Here is a 10,831-nt window from a genome sequence, read left to right on the forward strand (position 1 = left end):
TTTGTTTGTGAGTATTGGCCATAGATTTAATTCAATCTTCCATCCATTTAGATTACTGCTATTTACAGAAGCTCACTTGCAGCAAGCATTAGTCAAAGCCACCATGGCAGGAAGTGGCCATGGTCTCTAGAGAGTATATAAGGACAGTCCAGAGGCCAGTCAGGATCATTCTTCTCTAGACAAGACAGAGTATGTTCCCATAACTTCTGGCTCCTAGACTACTCCATCGTTCTCACCCACACATTGAGGATCACTCCACAGAGATGAGCTAACATTGTTGTGTCTCCACCAGACACTGCTGAGACCAGAGACTATTCCGTGGAAAATGGAGGCAGACATCTCACAAGCCTTCCAGGAAGAACTCACCTGCTTTATCTGCCTGAGCTGCCTGACAGAGCCAGTCACCATAAGCTGTGGCCACAGCTTCTGTCGAGCCTGCCTCCAGCTTTCCTGGGAGGACACCCCACTTCCAGTCCACTGCCCTATGTGTCAGGAACCATGCCAAAAGAAGGAAATGAGAACCAATGTTGTACTGAAGAAGCTGGTGTCCATTGCCAGACAAGCCAGCCTCATGAAGGACCTGAGCTCTGAGGAGCATAAGTGTGTGACCCACAAGGAGACAAAGAGGATCTTCTGTGTTGAGAGCAGGATCTTCCTCTGTCAACTCTGCTCTAACTCCCACGAGCACAGAGGTCACAGACATTGTCCCATTGAGGCAGCAGCTGACCATCAAATGGAAAGAGTTCTGAAGCAGATGGCATCTTTATGGGAGAAGATCCAAGAAAATCAAGAGAATATCGAGGCAGAGAACAGAACAACAACTTTGTGGATGGAATATGTGACTCTGCGGGAAGAAATGATCAGGACCGAATATAGGGAGCTGCATCCATTCCTCTGTAAAGAGGGAGAGAAACATATCGAGTGCATGAGAAAGGAAGGCCAATGTGTTTTAGAGAAACTGAGGAAGATTGAAGCCATGATGGTCCAAAAGAGCAAAGAACTAAGAGATATGTATCAGGAGCTGATGGCAATGTCCCAGGAGCCATATGTGGTACTGCTCCAGGGTTTGGATGACATGGTCAGAAGGAGTGAGTCAATGCAGCTGAGCGTGCCCAAGGGTATGCAACCTGAACTCAGTGCCCTACCCATCACTGGATTGACTGAAATGTTCAAGCACATCCAGGTGCACATTTTTTTTGAAAATACAAACACAGTGACTTGATCTGTTTGGGAGGCATCCAGGCAGTGGGACTGGGTCCTGTGCTCATTGCTGAGTCCGCTGTTTGAAACCTGGGGCCTATGCAGGATCCCTTGGCTCCGCATGGGAGGAGGGGACTGGACCTACCTGGACTGAGTCTACCAGGTTGATCTCTGTCCGCAGAGGAGGCTTTGCCCTGGAGGAGGTGGGAATGGGGGATGGACTGGGGGGAAGGAGAGGGGGGCGGGAGGGGGGAGAACAAGGGAATCCGTGGCTGATATGTAGAACTGAATTGTATTGCAAAATAAAAATAAAAAAATTAAAAAAAAAAAAGATGAACCTATTTAATGTCTTGAGAAAATACAGCTTCGGACATCACCGTAATGATATATCTGTGGATTCTGTTGGACGCTATTTGGCTTCCTGGGGATCCTTGAACTTCATCTCTGGGAAATATTACTGGGAGGTGGATTTTCAGGGCTCTGGGGACTGGGCTGTAGGGGTCTGCAGGGATTCCTGGTTAAGGAATACCAACCAAATGATTGACTATGAGGGTGCCTTTCTTCTTGTGTGTGTGAAGGAGGGTAATCATTACAGTCTCTTCACCACATGCCCAGTCTTCCCACACTATATAGAGAGGCCACTGGGCGGGTTGGGGTGCTCCTTGATTGTGAGGATGGATGTTTAAGTTTCGTGAATGTTGCCAAGAGTTCCCTCATACATAATTACCCCCCAGGCACTTTCCAAAACCCTGTCCAGCCTTTCTTCTCCAGTGGCCATGAAGGGAGAACCTTTAATCCAGCACATTAGTGTTTTTGTAAATATTTCCTACTGTACTGTTATCTCTTTTATTGCTATTAAATAATAAAATACTATTATAATGGAAAAAGTGGTTCGTTTTTACAGAAACTGCATTTGAGTGCATGTCAAAAATAGGGTTCACTGGCCTAGACTAGGCCTCTGGTTACTGGAAACAGTTGTTTAGCTTGAGCTGTTTGAGGGGGCCCCAAGGTTGTGGGATCAGGATCCATTTCTGGTGCATGAGCGGGCTTTTTGAAGCCATGTGCCTAAGGTGTGACACCTTGTGCATTCTTGGTTCAGAGGGGAGGGGCTTGGACTTGCCTCAACTGAATATACCATGTTCTGCTGAATCCCCATGAAAGGGCTTAAAATGGAGGGGGTGGGAATGAGGGGTGTGTTGGGGGGAAGGCTGGGGTTGGGGAAGAGTGATGAGGGCTGATCTGTGGTTGGAATGTAAAATGAATAGAAAAATTCTTAATAATAATAATAAAAGAAAAATAAATGAGGGTACAGAGACATAGCCCACATTTCTAATAATGTTACTCCATAGTTTCTAGTTTTTGTACTTTGTTTTGTTGAGACATGGTCACACTATGTCCTCTTGGCTTTACTGGTACTCACTCATATGTAGGCCTCAAACTCAAAGACGTCCACCTGCCTCTGCCCGAGGAGTGCTGGGATTAAAAGCTTGCACCACCCGATCCAGTACAATCTGACTTGATATTTATGACTAACTTTTCCTCTTCCTTTTTTCTGAAATTGAATATTTGACCCAGGCTGAATATTGACAAAATGCCTAGCTATTCTAATAATGTTTAAAATTCTTACAATATTATAATAATATAAATGGTATGATAGCACTTTAAAAAGAAATAAAGGAATATATTGGATGACTTTGGTATTTAATAAAGAACACATCACAAGCGATAATTTTCTGTGGAATATTAGTTGAAGATAGGTTACATTTGTTACTCTGTGTAATATTTGTTTAATGATGCAAAAATGTGTGCATTTGTTTAACTCTGAGTTTCTGTGTTAATTTGCCTGTCTAAAATACCTGATTGGTCTAATAAAGAACTGAATTGGCTAGTGTCATATTACCATGAGCATGGATCCTTTTTTGATTACTTGAATAGATATACTGTTACAGTGGAAGGGATGATCAAGCTTCTACTTGCCCATCTTCATATGGAGATTGTTGGTACCCAAGGAAAGTCAGCTATTACACACAGAGATTTGAAATAAAAGAATACTCTGGTGAAGAAGAATGGAACATATTGTATTGCAAACTTGGGACTGGCTATGAGACAAACTGCTCAGGATAATTTCGAGATGGCTAGCTGAGATGATCCAGCCTGATAGACTACTCAAACAAGGACTTGAGACAAGCCCTGCACTTTCTCATTATGTAGAGACAGGACAGCAGATGACACAGTCACCTCTCTCAGGACTTGACAATTAACCCAGTATTTTTTCAGGATCCCCTAAAGATGCTTTCACCCTCAGACAGCAGGAATTAATTATAAGAACATGACACCCACATTCCCAAGAGGTGGAGTGGGTGGTTTTTGGTCATTCAACAGGTCATGGATGCTTGTCATTGTTTAGGATGGTTGGTTACAAGTTATTATGTTGAATAAAGGTTAGATTATTGAATCTACTCTGAAAAGAAATAAGAGAGGATATAGATATGAAAGACAAAAAGGTAGATTATTGAATCTACTTTTAGAAAGCAACTACTTGTTTGGATTTTTGTATATTGTATACAAATTTTATATATATATTGATATAAATTTGAGAATGATTCTATTAGAAAATAATGTACATATATTTCTAATCTTGTTCAATGTATTGTACCTGTACAACTCATTTAGCAATGTAATGCAAATTACTAGTACTTGAAAGTTATTACCAATTAATTAGGATATAAAGAAATGCAAGTTAGTATTTAGTCACCTATAGTAATGGAACATGTAGTCAGGTTAGGTATGTTTTTAAGGTCAAACAGAGATACATCTTAGATATACAGGTCATCTTGAAACTCTTCAGAGATCTATAGAATATGGTATGGCATTTAAGATGTTTTCATAACATAGAGTTTTTTTTCTTTTTTTGTGACAATAAGACATGTCTGCTCCTAGAAGCACCAATCTGCTTCAGAGAAGATGATGGGCATTGAAGAAACTGCATATGGAGTTTACTTTCACTGTGGCCAAAGTTAGACATTGGGCAAGAAAGTGACCTTGTCTTGATTGCTGACAGTATGCTGTCCAAAATGGATGAGCAGGACACACAAAAAAAGACTTCCAATCCATGTCAAGACAAGCTAGAAAGGCTCTTTAGAAAATCCTGCTTCACAGATAGTCTGTCAGATGTGCTAGGCTTGTAGGCTGAAGATGGATGTCCCAACATTGCAGAGGAAACTTGGGTGACTATCCAGGCAGCCAGATGTTTCTGTCATTTCTCCCATTTTTGGAAGTCCCTTGCTTATACTTCCTGCTTACTCAGTTAATATTATGTCCTTCTTGGATCTCTGAGGGAGTTGAAGATTAGATAGTTTTAGTTTTCCTTGTTAACAAATTCAAATTCAGAAAAGAAACTCACTACAGAGGTGTAAAGTGTATGAGTTAGAAGGACATCAAAGGATAGTTTTCTTTGGGTAATACAAGTTAGGATAAAAAGTGAATAGGGAACATTTTGCACTCACAAAAGTAGGATAAATAATGAAGTTTTTTGTCTGAATTTGACAAACGTTAATGAAATGGATATTGTTAATATAATTCTTGACTGAATATATTGTACATACTTATTGTGCTTATTGTTTATAATTTTTCTTACATTAGCTATCACCTTCAATTGTAGACAAAAAAGGGGAAATGTGGTTATATATTTTGCACTTTAATAAATTTATCTGGGGTTAAGAGGACAGTACCAGCTACTAGATTAGACATAGAGGCCAGACAGTGGTGACACACACCCTTAATACTATCACTTGAGAGGCAGAGATCAATCTAGATCTCTGTGAGTTCAAGGACATATTGGAAACAGAGCCAGGCAGTGGTGGAACACACCTTTGATCCCAGTACTGGGAGGCACACAGGCCTTTAATCCCAAGAAGTGATGTCAAGGCAAAGAAAGGTATATAAGGTGTGAGGAAACAGGAACTGCTCTTCTTAAGGCTGAGGATTTCATAGAGGTAAGAACATGTCTGACTTGTTTTGTTTCTCTCATCTTTCAACAGTCACCCCAATATCTGGCTCTGGGTTCTCTACTAATGAGACAGTTTAGCAAACTGTGCTACAGAACAGAATGTCCAAAAAACAAAAAAGGGACCGTTTGATCTTTCTAAGTAATAAGTGTTAGTTTACAGTTTTCATTCCACAGATTATTCTGGATAAATTAATTGATAGTCAATAGTAAAAGCGCATTTATGGGATGGCATAAACATGGAGCAAGTATCCTCCAACAATATTATACCCTCAACATCTGCAGGCTGATGGGTTGGGATAAGTAGATGTGGGGCACAGAGAAAATGATGACACAAGAATCACACAGGGCCACGGCAGGGGTCTTTGTTTGTATGGATTTTGGTTTTTATTTGGTTGTTTGATTTTGAGTTGGGGTTCCTTTAAGTTGTCCTGGGATAGTGTCAATTTGTGATGTTTCTGCTACAGTCTTTTATGTAATTGGTCCTCATAATAACTACTTGATTAATGAGTCTGTATATTATCAAATGAGAAGGGTTTCTTTCCTGGCCCCATCTATTCTGTTGTCTTCCCCACCACACCATGCTCTCTAGAAGGTAGAATTCTCAGACTGGCCTGACCTACTACAGTCTCCTTGAATTCTTGGGTTTATTGCATGCAATCACCTTTTGATGACTATAATACACTCTCCTGCCACATAGTATTTAATACTTCTATACTGAATTTTGATTTATTGTCTCATTGGTGTGGGAAACCTGCAAGATTCTAAATATAAGTATCAACTACATAGCAAGTAACACATGCCTAAAAGAAGAAAACATGTGTGATATTTAAGAGACTGTGCACTACTCTAAGTGAAGAAGCAAGGTGGATATCAATCTCAAACTCCTAACTGAGTTCCTTAAAATTATTATTACAATTATCATTATTATTTTGAGAAACATTCACCTGTATCCCAGGCTGATCTGCTACTCAATGTGTAGTTAAGTATGACCTTTAGTGTCTGCCTCTGCCCACTGAGGACTGGAATTACAGGCATGTGACACCATACCTGATTATCTGTGATGCTGAAGATTGAAACCAAGACCTAGTACATGCTAAGCAAGTACTCTGCAAACTGAGAAATAGCTCTTTCCATTTTTTTTCTTTTTCAAAAATAGGGCCACAAAATATTGGTGATCTGGGATTCACATTGTAAGTGATGATGGCCTTGAACTTCTGATCGTAATGCTTCCAATTTCTGCCAAAATTAACCTCTCTAAAAGTAATTTGAACATAGTATACGCTTTTAAATAACAGATTATCATATAAGGATTTAATGTGCTTTGGGGCTGGAGGATGAAAGTCTGCTGGGAGAGTGAGTGCCTGGCATCTAAGGTAGGATTTCACTGAGAAAGAAACATAAACTCATATTGGACCCATTCTACTTTGTGATGAATATTTTATGTAGGGAAGAAAAGAGTAGAAAATCATAAAGGCAAGATTGTAATGTTCCTAAAAATAAAGTGCAGAAAAAGTCACCTGGTAACCTCAATGGAACAGATCAATTATTTAAAGTCAAGGGGTTGATACTCTACCATTGATAAAAACAGGCAAGCAGCTTACCTGTTATCCACATGCCTATTTAAAAACCTTGCATTTAGGCCATGCTGTGGTGGCCCATTCCTTTAGTTCCAACACTCAGGAAGCAGGAGGATCTCTGTGAGTTCAAGGTCAGTATGGCCTACACAGTGAGTTCCAGGACAGCCAGAGCTGTTACTCAGAGAAAACCTTTCTTGAAAAAAACAAAACAAAAAACAAAAATAAATAAATAAACCACAGGGCAACAAAAAAACAAACAAAAACAACAAAACCCGGGTTTAGGTAGGAGTACGTCCTGTTCCAGTGTAGGTGGACCACTGTATTTTTCTAGAATCATACTGCAATTGTTTTGATGTGACACATTGATAATGTCCTCAAAACCAAGAACACTGAAAATAGATCCATACTTATGACCTTGCATAAAATTCAACTGCATGTGGATCAAACACATCAACATAAAACCACATATACTGAACCTAATAAAAGAGATAGTGGGGAACAATCTTGAACTCGTAGACACGGGACAGGACTTCTAAACAGAACACCAGCAGTACAGTCCCTAAAAGCAACAATTAATAAATGGAACCTCATGGAATTGAAAAGCATCTGTTTGGCAAAGGACACCATCACAAGGACAAAGTAACAACTTACAGAATAGGGAAAGATTTTTGCCAACTACACACACTACAGATGGATGATATCTTAAAAAAGTAAAGAACTCAAAAAACTGGACATCAAGAAAGCAATGAACTCTGCTAAAAATGGAGTATAGAGCTAAAAAAAGAATTCAGGAAAGTGAAAACACAACCTCCACTTCAGGATACCTTCATCCTATACCCACATTTCCTAATCCTCAGAATCCCAAAGAGGAAGATCAGAGAGCTCTGAAACAGCTTGGCTCATACCCCAAATGTTCACTTAAATGAAGCCAATCATCTGCCTTTTTGGCCGGTATTCTCAAAGGCAGTTTCTAAATGGCTTCTATGATACTATCAACTAGGGTTAAGGCTTTCCAGGATCTGGTAATGACTTTGGAGGCAAAGGAAATTGCCTAAGGGGAAGCAATAGGCTCCATCTCTTGGTCTCCTATCATGAAACACCTGTAACTGGAGGGATTTTAATTCAAATACAGGAAAGATGCTACAGTGAAGCCAGACCATGAATGATATCACATTTCCTGATTTCATCTATAGGATGCCTCCCAACTCAGTTTGGAATAATCCTTATCTGAACCATATTTCTAGCTACAAATATCAAAAAAACTTTACATACTGGGCATCTTCACTAGTCTATGATTCATTAAATTACATTTAATTTTTAAGTCTTCCTCATCCTCATTTTATACACTCTTTGGAATCTATCTTAACATACTCATTATGATTCCTCGTGCTCTCTAAATACTATACATATCTCAGTGTCAACAACTGGCTTGTCACATAAATAATACAAAAGGTCCTTTACCTGTCAGTCCTCTTAATAGTTAACTCCAAAAGTCGGGTCCTACACCAGTGAAGGGATGACCTTGCCAGTGAGAACAAGAGCAAGAAGAGAAATAGCAAAGACGAAAGAGTTTCCTTCTTCCATGTCCTTTATACAGGCTGCCAACAGAAGGTACAGCTAAGATTTAAGATGAATTCTCTCATCTCAAAAAATCTGAGTTTAGATGGGCTTTCCTATTTCCAGTGATTCAGTCCAGAAAATTTCCTCACAAGTCGAATCATAGCCTCTTGGGTTTTGGTTCATTAAACATCTTCCCCCCAACCCCCATCACTGTTTTTTTGCTTGTTTGTTTGTTTTTCTATTTTTTTCTAGGCAGGATTTCTCTGTTTAGCTTTGGAGCCCGTCTTGGAATGCACTCTTTATTCCAGGCTTGCCTGAAACACTCAGAGACATGCCTGCCTCTGCCTCCTGATTGTTAAGCAGAAAGGCATGTGCCACCACCATCCCTTCCCTTGCTTCCCCATGTATTTAAAAAAAATGCAAGAAGGAAAGAACAGAAAGGGGAGTGGGTAGAAAAAGGGATGAATCTTGAAGAATTTGCAGTGGAGGTGATTATGATAAACATGAGTTGAAGTAAATTCTCAAGGAATTATTAGGAATTTTTAATGTTGATATTTGCTAAAATCACAGATTGATATCATTAACTGTTAAATTGCAAAAGGTAAACCGAAAATATAAGCATATCTCAAAATATTTAGAAACAGTGAAATATTGTAGTAAAATTGGTCTTTATTTTTTCTTTTAAGAGAAGTTCTCACTGTATACTCCAGGGAGACCTTGAACTAAAACTCTTCCTGCCTCAACAGCCCAAATGCTAGGACTCTTGGATTAAAGCTCTGACCTATCACACCCAGATAAGATGTGTGACTCAGGAAAACTTGTGGAGGACTTTTTTCTGAGTATTGGGTATATTTGTAATTCGATCTTCCATCCAATCAGATTACTGCTATTTAGAGTGGGTGTGGTCTCCGGAGAGTATATAAGGACACTCCAGGGGCCAGCCAGGTTCATTCTTCTCTAGACCAGACAGAGTGTGTTCCCATAACTTCTGGCTCCTAGAGTACTAGATCCTCCTGGCCCTCACATTGAGGATCACTCCACAGAGCTAAGCTAATATTGTTGTGTCCCCACCAGACACTGCTGAGACCAGAGTCTATTCCGTGGGAAAATGGAGTCAGACATCTCACAAGCCTTCCAGGAAGAACTCACCTGCTTCATCTGCCTGAGCTGCCTGACAGAGCCAGTCACCATAAGCTGTGGCCACAGCTTCTGTCGAGCCTGCCTCCAGCTTTCCTGGGAGGACACCCCACCTCCAGTCCACTGCCCTATGTGTCGGGAACCATGCCAAAAGAAGGAAATGAGAACCAATGTTGTTCTGAAGAAGCTGGTGTTCATTGCCAGACAAGCCAGGCTCATGAAGGACCTGAGCTCTGAGGAGCATAAGTGTGTGACCCACAAGGAGACAAAGAGGATCTTCTGTGTTGAGAGCAGGCTCTTCCTCTGTCAACTCTGCTCTAACTCCCATGAGCACAGAGGTCACAGACATTGTCTCATTGGGGCAGCAGCTGACCATCAAATGGAAAGAGTTCTGAAGCAGATGGCATCTTTATGGGAGAAGATCCAAGAAAATCAAGAGAATATCGAGACAGAGAAGAGAACAGCATCTTTGTGGATGGAATATGTGACTCTGCGGGAAGAAATGATCAGGACCGAATATAGGGAGCTGCATCCATTCCTCTGTAAAGAGGGAGAGAAACATATCGAGTGCATGAGAAAGGAAGGCCAATGTGTTTTAGAGAAACTGAGGAAGAGTGAAGCCATGATGGTCCAAAAGAGCAAAGAACTAAGAGATATGTATCAGGAGCTGATGGCAATGTCCCAGGAGCCATATGTGGTACTGCTCCAGGGTTTGGATGACATGGTCAGAAGGAGTGAGTCAATGCAGCTGAGCATGCCCCAGGCACTGCGACCAGAACTCAAGGCCCTACCCATCACTGGACTGACTGAAAGGGTGAAGCACATCCAGGTGCACATTTTCCTTGAAAATGTGTCCCCATTCCATTACAAGATGAACCTGTTTAATGTCTTGAGAAAATTCAGCTTCGGACCTCACAGTAAGGATACATCTATGATTTCTGTTGGATGCTATTTGGCTTCCTGGGGATCCTTGAACTTCTTTTCCGGGAAATATTACTGGGAGGTGGATTTACAAGACTCCGCGGACTGGGCTGTAGGGGTCTGTAAGGATTCCTGGTTAAGGAATACCAACCAAATGATTGACTATGAGGGTGCCTTTCTTCTTGTGTGTGTGAAGGAGGGTAATCATTACAGTCTCCTCACCACATCCCCAGTCTTCCGGCACTATATAGAGAGGCCCCTGGGCAAGATTGGGGTGCTCATTGATTGTGAAGTTGGATGTTTAAGTTTCCTGAATGTTGCCAAGAGTTCCCTAATATACAGGTACCCCACTGGCACTTTCCAAAACCCTGTCCTGCCTTTCTTCTCCAGTGGCCTTGAAGGGAGAACCTTTAATCCAGCACATTAG

At 40.8% G+C, this 10,831-nt stretch overlaps 1 protein-coding gene and 1 pseudogene across 1 annotated transcript; both read left to right on the forward strand.

The window, feature by feature from the left end:
* The first annotated feature begins 325 nt into the window (after window positions 1-325).
* LOC128111699 (tripartite motif-containing protein 43-like) lies at window positions 326-2,008 on the forward strand (annotated as a pseudogene).
* A 7,446-nt stretch (window positions 2,009-9,454) lies between these two features.
* On the forward strand, window positions 9,455-10,831 carry LOC128111700 (tripartite motif-containing protein 43-like). The gene has a single exon (XM_052739919.1). It carries the CDS (start codon window positions 9,455-9,457, stop codon window positions 10,829-10,831), a length of 1,377 nt encoding a protein of 458 aa, XP_052595879.1.

This window comes from Peromyscus californicus, unplaced genomic scaffold, assembly GCF_007827085.1.
Source record: "Peromyscus californicus insignis strain IS unplaced genomic scaffold, ASM782708v3 Scaffold_16__1_contigs__length_79575227, whole genome shotgun sequence".
Lineage (NCBI taxonomy): Eukaryota > Metazoa > Chordata > Mammalia > Rodentia > Cricetidae > Peromyscus > Peromyscus californicus.

Coding starts and splice junctions, on each gene's coding strand:
- LOC128111700 (XM_052739919.1), top strand. CDS start 9,455: ATGGAGTCAGACATCTCACAAGCCTTCCAGGAAGAACTCACCTGCTTC.